The sequence below is a fragment of the Lithobates pipiens genome, unplaced genomic scaffold (genome assembly GCF_037356315.1).
Source record: "Lithobates pipiens isolate NorthernLeopardFrog02 unplaced genomic scaffold, aLitPip1_a1.2 Scaffold_16, whole genome shotgun sequence".
Classification (NCBI taxonomy): domain Eukaryota; kingdom Metazoa; phylum Chordata; class Amphibia; order Anura; family Ranidae; genus Lithobates; species Lithobates pipiens.
The window spans coordinates 473,671,572-473,684,257 of record NW_027507748.1 but is presented as its reverse complement, the minus strand read 5'-3'; the positions used below and the strand labels follow the sequence as shown (position 1 = coordinate 473,684,257).

Genomic DNA, 12,686 nt, shown 5'->3' with positions numbered 1-12,686 from the left:
GACTCTTCAGAAGAGAGCCATGCATGAGGCTGGCTGCTCGGTAAGAGCCTGGAAGCTAAGCTGAAAGGGCACCAAGTGAATCCGCATTCTTACAGTATCGCCAGACCAGCTGCAAGATACTGGTTCTGTTAAAGTTTCCTAATTTCATCCTTCAGTTACAGCTAAGTTCTGTGAGAGACTTTCTGATCTATTCTAAAGTCCTACAACTAAGTTTGTGGCAGAGACATTGCTAAACTTAAATCACCTGTCGGCTGCTAAATTCACTAAAAGGGGATTTATCCAATAGATGAGATATCCAGTTGCGAATGGCTATTCCCTGGATCACCTAGAGAGAGACATTTCAAGTGTCAGCAGTTCCAAGAGTACCTGAGCTTTACCATGCATACCCTCTATTCCCTACTGACTGTGTTCTGTTTAACATTTTTTGCAAATAAAAATTCCTAAAGGGATTCAAGTGTCGGTCTCTACAGTTTATTGGGCCATCAACCTCGGGAAACCCCTAGATGAGCAGGAGGTGGAGAAGGTAACGGTAAGCCCAGCCAAACCAGCTGCTCCTTCGGGGGTCAGTGCTACAAGTTTTTTATTTTTATTTACTACACCACAAAGCATGGTAATAAGTGTTGTGATATTTGTTGACCTGTTTTTATCCTGTGTTGGCTGCAAGATTATTTGCTATCCCATCTTTAGCTGGGTACTGCTATACACAAATAAACCCACCTGATGTTTGTTGGTAATGCTGTTATTGGTATTGACACGATAGCACTTTACTTTTTGTGAAGAGATGTTCTTTCATTCTGTACCATGTTATTTGTGCTTAAAGCGGGGTTCCACCCTAAAGTGGAACTTCCGCTGATCGGAACCCTCCCCCCTCCGGTGTCACAATTGGCACCTTTCAGGGGGGAGGGGGGTGCAGATACCTGTCAAAGACAGGTATTTACACCCACTTCCGGGCATAGACTCCTCTTCCTGTCCTGCCGAGCTGTCTTCTGGGACACACACAGGTCCCAGAGGCAGCGCGGACAATTCCTATTGCGCTGCGCGACTCGCGCATGCGCAGTAGGGAACCGGGAAGTGAAGCCGATTCGCTTCACTTCCTGATTCCCTCACCTAGAATGGTGGCGGCAGCAGCCTAGAGCCGAGCTATCAATCGGCCTCGGCTGCCGGCATCGCTGGACCCCGGGACAGGTGAGTGTCCATTTATTAAAAGTCAGCAGCTGTAGTATTTATAGCTGCTGGCTTTTAATATTTTTTTCCCCAGTACAGTCCCGCTTTAAATGTTTACCATGGTGTACGTTATATGACAACTCAGTTTTCTTTTTCTTTTGTTCCAAGCGCTGGCTTTGCAAGTAAGAAAAACTGGCAGTGAAGCCGTACAGCTTCAGTTTCCCACTGTGCATGCACAAACAGTGCTGCACTGTGAATGGTCCCACAGTCTTCTGGGAACTGTGGGAGGGGGGACTTCTGCTCAGATCACCATGGTGATCTGGCCGAAGTGGAAGGGAGTACCGATCAAAACCAGGTACCTGCTCACCCTGAAAAAAAGTGCCAATAATTCAAGGGGGGGTGCAAAGGAGCAGAACTAAAGTTCCACTTTAATAAAAAAAGAGTTAAGGTGCCATTAACAATGACAATGACTGGCACAGCAGCACACCAGCAAAAGTATCTATTTTCTGTTCACTGTGGCACAATGGCACATGCATTCCCATATCCCATAATAGGGAAAATTGTTTATTTTTTTACTACTGGCTGAGGGTGCTTTAGTAAAATATCAGGGGTCTGAATAGACCCCTGATATTTCACTTATGAAATAGAGAAAGCTTTTGAGTCCTCAAGCTCTCTATTGCAACCACAGTTGCACTCATACATTGAGCAGGAAGGGTTCTTTACAGAGTGCTCCTGTTCATTCACAAAGCGATTGTAAACATAAATGGGCATTCAAGTTTACTATCTCAGTATTAATGAATGGACACCAGGTGATCGCACTGGTGTTCATTCAGGAAAGTTATACTTATAGTCATATTTAACGATCCTCAGCCATCCTGAACATCTGGATCGGCAGGCACTCTTTTTTTGCCTGCACAGCCCGCTGTCTCTGCTGCTACTAGCTATGGGATCTGGTGGTCATAGCGGAGACAGTGCACAGTGAAGAATACACAGAAATTTTTGCCAGGGCCTACCTGTCATTGGCTTCTCCTTGCTGTGGTCAGTAGAGCAGCAGGGAGTCACTTTATGAGTGAAATGCTATGATCAGCAGCATGCTAGATGCTGATTTTCACCATCTATTTATTCAGCAGAGTCTGGAGGACCATTCTACCAGTAGTTCATGGTTGCTGAAGTGACCATGAGCCTAAAGCAGTGTAGGAAATGTAGCTGATGTAAGGCATACTGACTTGGCTAGCTGGGAGTGGTTTTGTGCCGCCATATGTTACTGGCAGCGAAAGAGTTGAACCCTCTTTCTCCAAAGGAAAAATTAAACCTGCTGCTCTTACCACTTAAAAAATGTTGGTGGGAGATAGGTTTAAATTTGTTTGTCACATATTCTAGACTCATGTAAAACTAGGTGTGTGTATATATATAAGACCAGCCTATCTACAGGATGACAATGGGGTTGATTTACTAAAGGCAAATCTACTCTGCACTGCAAGTGCACTTGAAAGTGTACTTGGAAGTGCAGTCGCTGTAAACCCGAGGGGAAGATCTGAAATCAGGGAAAGCTCTGCTGAGTTTATCATGTACAAGCAAAAATGCTGTTTTTTTATTTATCCTTGATTGTCCCCCTCGGATCTACAGCGACTGCATTTCCAAGTGCACTTGTAGTGAAAAGTGGATTTGCCTTTAGAGAATTAACCCCCATTGTGTTGTTTCACTGCAGACCAAACATCCTTGTCACCTTTTCACAAAATTTGACAAAATCATAGGTCTACATTACAAGGAGGACTCAGAAAAACAAAAGTTATTATTTAGATTAAAAAAAACACACTGAAGAGATCTGTTTTCACTTTGACAAGAAAGTACATTTCTGTTGGTCCAGTGTAAAAAGAAAAAAACAAATCTGATTTAGTTATCTACAACAATAAATATGAAAGCCTCCAAATGTATTCATAGTTATTATAGGTTCTGAGTGTGCATGTATGCAAGCATGTGGTACCACTTTCAAAAGATCAATTAAAGAGACCCTGCTACAAAAAAAAAAAAGTAAAAACAGAACATTTTAAATGTTTGCTTGCAGTATTTTTCCTTTCCATAAATATGTTTTTTGGCAGTGCTCCTTTAAACTTGCTATAAAAAAAGCAATTTCTAAGCACAGGCCCCTCCTCTCCTTGCACGCAATAGCCCTCTACTCTTTTGGAGTGTTCATTACTCTTTGTGCCAGCAGCACATCTTCCCTCCCTTCAAACCCTTACATAATCTATTGTGTAGCAGCTGGGGAGGAGCGAAGGGGAATACTATAAAATGTAATTTGAGTGACAGCTCTGAGCCTAGGAGGGCAACCAAGATATCCGCACCCAGTAGCAGTCTCAGGGCTTTTAGATGTCTAAACAAGGGAGACTTTTTTTTAAGTAAATACCATGCATGGAATACACTGAATGAACATTTGGCATTAAAGATAGCTGTTAAAAAAAATGGTCTGGCAATAGGGTCTCTTTAAATAGGCCCCTTGCCTTGCCAGGAGTTTATGATAAAGGCAATTCCCCCCCCCCCCCCCCTCCAGCGCCTCAAAAAAAAAAGGGGCTTATATAGTATTTACTAAGCAGGTAAAATATGGATAGGGAATGCACTTAGGTAGCTGCCTACTGACTGCTTGCAGTCTGACCTAACAACCTTGTTTTTTATTCTACATCTAGATCTTGTGTGAATGTTGGTTAAATGCGTTGTAGGAAGATTTACAATGTAATGATGCTTGATCTTGTCTGTCTACTCTATACCTTTTTCTAACAGCCGGTCTAATATATAGAAACTAGATCTAAGCAATTATCTATAACAACTTAATTCCACTTTTCATTTTCTAACAGCAAGTAAACCTTGATTGAATGTTATTGGCGACAATACCATTTTTTCTTCTCTAGCTTGAAACACGTTGTTAAAAAAACCAAAATATCACATAAGAGGAAATTACCAGTACTTTTAGTCAAATTTCACATCAAACATTACCTTGGCAGTTTTAGCAGCTGTCATACTGTTCTGCATCTTCATAGCTTCAATTACACAGATCTCTTGGCCCTCTGACACCTATCACAGTAAAATTGTACTGAATTTTAGACATACAGAACATAAAACATTGTATGCAATAACTAAAGCTGTATCAGATCTCAGTAGAAAGCAAGCTATAACATGACCAAGTATCTTCATAAAAACCTACAGTATATTTATATAACATCTTACTTTGCATTGTGAAGTACATATAGAACTCTTGTCCAATTGAGCAATTGAATAATTTACAAATTCAGGAATGCGCATACATTATCTGGGAGTGTTCATACAGAAAATAATATTAACCACTCGCCGACCGCTGCACGATGATGTATGTCGCACAAATGGGTGTACCTGTACATCCCTCCGTGATTGCAGGCTAGCGGGCACGCGCAAGATGCCATGTGCCGGTGGTGGCCCGCAATCGTGGCAAGGAGAGGCAGAATGGGGAGATGCCTATGTAAACAAGGCAATTCCCTGTTCTGCCTAGTGACATGACACCCTGTCATCAGGAGTAGTGATCTCTGTCATGTCCTAGTGAGCCCATCCCCACTACAGTTAGAACACACTGAGGGAACACACTTAACTCCTTGATCGCCCCCTAGTGTTTAATCCCTTCTTTGCCAGTGACATTTATATAGTAATCAGTGGCTATTTTTAGCTCTGATCGCTGTATAAATGTCAATGGTCCCAAAATAGTGTCAAGAGTGTCCGCAATGTCGCAGTCCCGATAAAAATCACTGATCACAAATTTATAATAAAAATGGCATAAATCTATTCCCTATTTTGTAGACTCTAACTTTTGCGCAAACAAATCAATATACGCTTATTGCGCTTTTTTTACCAAAAAAAGTAGAAGAATACATATTGGCCTAAACTGATGAAGAAATTAGTTTTTTTAGATTTTTTGGGGATATTTATTATAGCAAAAAGTAAAAAAAATTGCTGTTTTTTTCAAAATTGACGGTCTTTTTTGGTTTATAGCACAAAAACTAAAAACCGCAGGGGTGATCAAATACCACCAAAAGAAAGCTCTATTTGTGGGGAAAAAAAAAAAGATGTTAATTGTGTTTGGGTGCATCATCGCACAACCGCACAATTGTCAGTTAAAGCGACGCAGTGCTGTATCGCAAAAAATGCTCTGGTCTTTAAGGGGGTAAAATCTTCTGGGACTGAAGTGGTTAAAGCAACACAAATCTGCTTTACATAACTAGCAGTTACTAGCAGTTAGAAAAAAAAGCCAACAAATGAATGACACATTGAAGAGTTTGCGAAATGTCTGGAGATGAAGCTTTAATTAGCATTTCCTGGGTGTTTGCAATGGAAATGTGAGATCTCATGCTGGCCTGGAAGATGGGACTTACTGAACATACGTTGAAGGTGTTATTTGTCCACACTACTCTTATCCAAATCTGCTACAGTCATAACCTATGAGGCTCCTGTCAGTACACAGATATGACAGACACTTCTAGAGTCTGTGATGTAAACGTTAAACAGATTAACTGAAGTCTATATTTCAATTTTGGTATAGGCTAAAAAAAAAAAAATAATTGGCAGTTATAATTCTCAGGGACTTTGGAGTCAAGTTCTCTATTGAGTTACAAGGTCTGCACACCTACCGAATGGATGATTTGGCCCAACATACTCCCACCCATAACTGCTCATTTTTGATTGAAATTACATTTTACCCTAGCTTTCAAGGAGACACGAATGCTGGCCACACATGGATAGAAAATCATTCCATTCGATATGCTCGATCGTTCTCAAATCTCAAAATGGCAATTTTAATGGAAAAAGCGAACCGCTATGTCAGATTTTTTTTCTACAAAATGATTGATTTTCAAAAGAATAGTAGTGTAATTGATTCAAAATAGTTTGAAAAATCGACAGCACATGCACGTGTTAAAATGTAACCCCGGAAATCAATTCAACAAGCAACGAACAGAGAGATCTTTCTTGTTGCCTCCTTATCCAATGGCATTATTGCCAGCATAGAAATTGCTACCTTCCTCCTCTTCTAAGCATTCATAGCTGGACTACAATATATGACTATGCTAACAGACTGCAACTACACCTCCGATGACGGATGTGCCGTGCACGGCAATGATGTATGATGTGTTATAATGGGAGGATTCCCAAAAGGTTTAAAATTTGTTACACCATTTTCGCTGATCTTATAATCAAACTGAGCAAACATTTACGGTTTATGTTGTTATCGATCGATATTATGTCGATAATTGGGTGACATCTATTGATACAATCATGGCTTATCGCATGCATGTTCGACAGATCTTTTAAATTCCGATAGTTTTTATTTAACGATTTTCTATCCATCTATGGCCAGCATAACTCCACCCTATCAATAAAGATGAAGGCATAAATATTTCCTATTGTTATCAAGAGACAATTGTATTTTCTTGATCGATTTCCGCCAGCGACAGTAGAGTTGGGGGGTGACTGCATGGTGCATTTTGACAGTGCTGGCTCATGTAAAAATGAGTATATAGTATCAATATAAAATGTTTGTTTAATGTTTTTTAAGTGAGACAATATGCTTGCACTGCTCTAGCAATACTCATACGGTAAGCATATTCTTAGGAAAATAAAACCAATATAACTAGTTTAATAATTTGTTAAAGCACAGTAAACTGAAACATGTTGAATATGTATCGGGCCCAAATACAGTAGTATTATGTACTGTAACATGGTAAAAAAATGAAATGAATCAAAAAGAAGACATTCCCAAATTATAACATTTTGACCAACCACTCCTGAAAAGCTTATGCAGTTTCAAGCTGATATATATTAAAAAGAAAAGACATACGAAAATGTATAGATAGAGAGCAACTTATTTCACTCCTAGAGTTACATTCTACAAAGGAAAAAAAAATTAGATCACTGGTCACAGCCCAAATTGCTATGACAGGCTGTTTTCAGAGCTACTCCTACAAAATGGTCACAAGCCTTACAAGTCTCTCTGATAAACCCAATCTGCACTGATGTATTCTGTACTCCTTGTCTAATTGGTATAAAGTTTGCAGACCTTGGTCCTGTATCTTTCATCCAGCTTGCTGCATCCTCTCCTTTGACATGGAGGGTCGTAGGTCACCTTCACATCCGATTATCAAAGTAACACTCATTAAGCAGCAGTCCGCCTTGTACCGCAATGCATTAGCTTGAAGGAACCGTCAATGTGTATAGTCAACTGATTTTAGTGTTTTAAGGAAGTTTGGATGTGACACAGCACTGCCACAATCTTAAGTTTCAGACATCTCCAGCTGATGATTAATTATGGGTGGTGGGAAATAAAACCCAGTAAAGCCAGCTGCTTGCCATTGTTGGCAAAATTACTATAATGGATATACGCTGCCAATTTTCTATTTTATTGGCAAGCCTTCCAAATGCAATTAGGGGAGTTATAAATGATATGGAAATCTATCAAGTCCCTTTCATTTTTAAAGAAGGTCTTCCCAGGAGACTTATCTTCAAGCCCATCATTGACTTTGTTGTGTTAATGATGTATACTTTTTTTTATTTCTAATTAAAGCACCTGACAACTTTTTGGAGGTTTTCTAATGTGGCATCGATGTGCCGCAGGAAAGCCATCACACTTACATTTTAGAACCCCGTCCCTGCCTCTGGTCTAATTCAGTGAGGTGGCCAGCAAAACCTGAGACACATGATATAAAAGGCATGGAAAAGAATGGTGGACATTTATCATAAGCTCTGTTGCTTGCCCAGTGCTATTTGCTTTGGAATAAAAGCATGAAAATCTAATGCAAGATCTAAAATTGCAGACGTAAAGGATGACTGCACAGTGCTCCATTTCTCAATTTCATCCTTCAGAGTCAGAAAATGGGGTGATACAGTTACTGGATGAGATTTACAGTAACAGCTGTGCTCTTCCCACACAGGGGAGGGACTTCTAATGTGCACAGGTCTGCTTGAAGCAGACAGGAAGCAACAAAGCATGATGCCATTGCTTTTAAGGCTACGCAGGAACAGTTATACCTAATTATAGAAGCTGCGCATTTGCATTATAAAGATGTCATCAGTTATTTGTGCTAGAGAATTTCCTGCAATTCTAAAAAAAAAAAGAAAATTATAGATTATAACGTTAGAGTATTTTAGATTTTGCCTAATCTGTTCAGCAGTAACACTGAAAAAAGCACAGGAAACCGTGCCAGTGGCATATGGCTCTCTACTGTGCTAAACATTCGTACTAAAGACAGGTTCATCAGTCATTAGAGTATCTGGGTAAAAAAAATTAGCTTCTGATGGATGGTATTTAGAGCTTACCTGCTGCTAGTACATTACCAAAGAAACACAGGTTTCCAAACCCACATGACATTAGAAATTGCAGACCATGAAATAAAATACTTGCAAGCACACATCATGTACGCCAGGTTATACAATATAATAAATAAGCTATTTCAACTCTGCGTAAAATTGGGCCCGCTGCAAGGGACCTTGGGTCAGGCCTGCACAGGCCAATTAATGCACAGCACCTGCTGTATAGAAGCAGCACACGAAGCACTTCCGAATCATTTTAGCAATTAAAACAAAACTGTTTCCTGCCCATTTCAACAGTAACTGTTTCAATGCAAGACTAAGCACCAAAACCATTATGAAATCACTAGGTAAAAAAAAAGAAAAAAAAAGCATTTTTAAGGGAGGGTGTGAGGAGACGGTTGGGATAAATCTGCAGTGTGAAATAGAACCCTTCTTTTGTTCTCTTACACTGTCAGCCTTCTGCCTAATTTGGCAGAAAAACAGAGGGCTTGTGGTGGCCTTCCACAGTATCACCTTCTGCTGCACTCTGGCCCCCTAAAAAGACGGATCAATATCATCCCTGCTGATTTTCCTTCAAAAGTGGAAATCCTTCAATTACAGTTTTTGAGGGGGGTGCACAGGTGCAAGATTTTAATATGTATCTTGGACTGTGAATAAATTCTCAGCTCATTGACATGATCTCCAATAGTCACTTTTTTTTTTTTAACATATGTGCATTGCATTAGAATTAACTAACTGCTCCAGGTATTTATTGAAAAAAAAAAAAAAACTTAGAGAATTAACTAGTTCTGTATAACAAAAGAGCCAAATAAAAATAGGTTAAAATTCTTGGCACATTGCTGAATGGCAGACATGTATATCACAGAGCTCAGATACGTTTTTGTGCCCATTAAACTGTTAGGGAAGTTTTTGTACAGCAGCACATGTGGCATTCACCAGATATTTACTAGTGGTAACCAATGTGGTTTGCAGCAAATGCACCAGAAAGATTCACCTGTATTGAATGTTTGGTGAATATCAGATTCACTGCTTTAAAAAAAAAAAAAAAAAAAGTTCCCCATAGTGTTAAAAACACTGTCAAAATTGTATAATTGCTGACAGAAAATGAATGTGTAATTGATTTTCACAGTTCCATATTCATACCCAATGACAATTTTTTCCTTGGGCATCAAAGCACTGCTTGACCAAATGAAGGTACCTGTATTTGGAATAGTCCTGAATAAAAATATTCTATGTTGTACAGTGTTGAGGACAAATATTGAGGTAGAAATCATTTTGCCTCTATTACCTTATAACATACATATCTTAATCACTATATGATTTCATATTAATATGATCTGCAGATTATATAAACATTGTGAATAATAGACACTGTCTGCTGTGCTGTATTACGTCCGAATTATATCTGGGTTAAGATCCCCTAGTCGCTGATTATTTTGCTTATAATTCTGTTTCAGATGCTTTTTTTCTTCCAAGCTATCACCATGCGAGTTAGATTATTTTGTGCTAGAATCGAGGAGATATCCTGCAAGGCCTCCTATCTGCATCCACCTGTTCAGGCTTTTATGAATTATAGACTGTTGCCTAGAAACAAGCAGTCACAACTGACCAAAAATGAATCTGCTTCTTCTTTATATTTAAACTACAATTACAACTTCCAAATGTGATGTTGGAATCATAAATGATACTATGCTGAGTATTATGCTGAGATTGCATCTGTAAATACACACACAAAAAAAAAAATTTTCATTGATATCTTTTTCTGGGAAGTAAAACTGGTTTACTATATAGAAAAACCCACAAATCCAAAAATAATTGGATGTCAATGTCTGCTCAATACATGTTGTCTGTGTCTCCTCTAAACATGTTTCTGAACACAATTCTACAGCTCAAATGGAGTAGGTGGGAGGACAAGATTTGTCATGACATTCGATTAAGATGGCTGCTAACAGGATTAGAAAGCAGCTGTCACTTTGTGTTACTTGGTAGCACAGGCAAAAATACAGATCTATAAGATGAAAACTTGGACAGAAACACTCAATATGACTAGAGATTAGAAAAGAAGGCCTGAATGCCCAACTTAGTATCTGCAGTCTACAATGTACCAAGCCTTCAAGATAACAAGGGCTTCTTTTACCAACACCAGCTGTACCATATGAAATATGTATAAACCAATCTGTTAAAAAAAAAAAAAAAAAACGAGTAAAAGAAGAAATGAGTGTGCCCTAAAATACGAACACTTTATAAAACATACAATTAAATTTACAGGTAGAAAAAAAAATTATGTAAGGGATCAATCAAGACCTGTGTAAATCTATCTTCACCTGCCACAAATAAAAAAAAAATAATATATAGATATAGCATAATTTATATTCAGCACCATTTTGTAAAACGCTATTTCCTTATTATGACCTGCCACAAATAATAATGAAAAAAAAAAAAAAGCAAAAAAAAAAAAAAAAAAAAGCTTACTTTATCTTCAGGACTACCTTGAAGACTGTGCCCAAGAATTCAATTTAGTACAACTGCACTTGCTGTTATTAGCCCCACCAGTAATGGTCAGGATGACAGTCTTGAAGCCATTCTAAGTCCTAAGAAAAATGTACGGCTCCACAGTTCATTGACTCCTACTACTGTGTCATATAGAGAGAGAAAAGGATGAGCCTTTGCTGTGCATCTGAAAAGGGATCTGCGGCGGATCACTTCTCAGAGGGCGTTTGACAAGTGACTGGGAGGCAAGATAACACAATATTACCACCTGTTTTAACCTTGTAAGCCTGCACCATAAACACATGCAGTGCGCGGTGGTTGTGGTGCGGCCCCATTCACTTGATTAAGTTAGAAGGTGACATCAACCTGCAACTAAACCTGCTATTTTTTCTGCCCACCAGCCACAAGTGTAAACTAGGCCTAAAACTAACTTTCATCTTTAGTGCAAGAATGTTCAAAACCAATCTAAATGGAAGTGCTAGCTTTCGCTTTAAACAAGGTGCTAGCTGAATTCAGCCTGTTAGCAGCTTATTTAACCACTTGACCTCTGGAAGGATTTACCCCTTTCTTGACCGGGCTGTTTTTTTCTATTCAGCACTGTGATACTTTAACTGCCAATTGTGCGGCCATGCAACACTGTATGCAAATTAAATTTATAGAATTTTTTATTGCTATATAAAAAAAAAAACCCAAACAATATTTTCTACTTTCTGTTATAAAACATATCCAATAAAATCAAATTTCTGCAAAAATGTAGGCCAAAATGTATTCTTCTACATGTACCTAGTAACAGAAAATCCCAATAGGTGTATATTAATTGGTTTGTGTGAAAGTTATAGCGTCTACAAACTATTGTATATACATTTGGAAATTGATCAGTCGTCATGTACTGATTGTCTCATTTCTTGAAGTCCTTAAAATGCCAGGACAGTACAAATACCCCACAACTTACCCCTTTTTGGAAAGTAGACAGTCTGAGGTATTTAGTAAGAGGTATGGTGAGATTCTGAAGTGTTAATTTTTTTTGTAAAATTAAGAAATTTTTCACATACTGTCACCAATGCAGTACAGCATAATCATATAGCTGGTGTAGTGGTGATCAGGGATACTGACCAGTGACAATATGTTTATAAAAAGAAACAAAAATATTTTTTTTTAAACATTGTTTTAGAAGTTTTCTTTTTTAACATACCTTCATTAGAGTAGTTCAGTATCACCATAGTGACTAATCTGGGATTTTATTTTTATTTTTTTACATTTTGTTTGTGGTTACAGTGAGGGGAAAAAAGTATTTGATCCCCTGCTGATTTTGTACGTTTGTCCACTGACAAAGAAATGATCAGTCTATAATTTTTATTTTTATTTTATTTCAACAGTGAGAGACAGAACAACAACAAAAATATCCAGAAAAACATTTAAAAAAAATTATAAACCGATTTGCATTTTAATGAGTGAAATAAGTATTTGATCCCCTATCAATCAGCAAAATTTCTGTCTCCCAGGTGTCTTCTATACAGGTAACGAGCTGAGATTAGGAGCACTCTCTTAAAGAGGAGGGCCGGTTATACGAAAAAAAAAAAAAGTCAGCAGCTGCAAACACTGCAGCTGCTGACTTAATCAACACACTCACCTGTCCAGGGCGCCCGCGATGTCGGCCGACCCGTCCCTCGGCTCTTGGGTCCCGGCGCCGCCATTCCTTGTAAGGGAAACAG

The 12,686-nt window shown here is 38.6% G+C and overlaps 1 protein-coding gene across 1 annotated transcript in view; it reads right to left on the bottom strand.

Annotated features, from left to right (window-relative positions):
- The window catches only part of PCCA (propionyl-CoA carboxylase subunit alpha), a 1,052,859-nt gene that overhangs the window by 4,033 nt on the left and 1,036,140 nt on the right, over nucleotides 1–12,686 (bottom strand). The window contains exon 23 of the mRNA XM_077482961.1: nucleotides 4,153–4,230. Coding sequence (XP_077339087.1) covers nucleotides 4,153–4,230 — 78 coding nt within the window. The remainder of the gene's footprint in view (nucleotides 1–4,152; nucleotides 4,231–12,686) is intronic.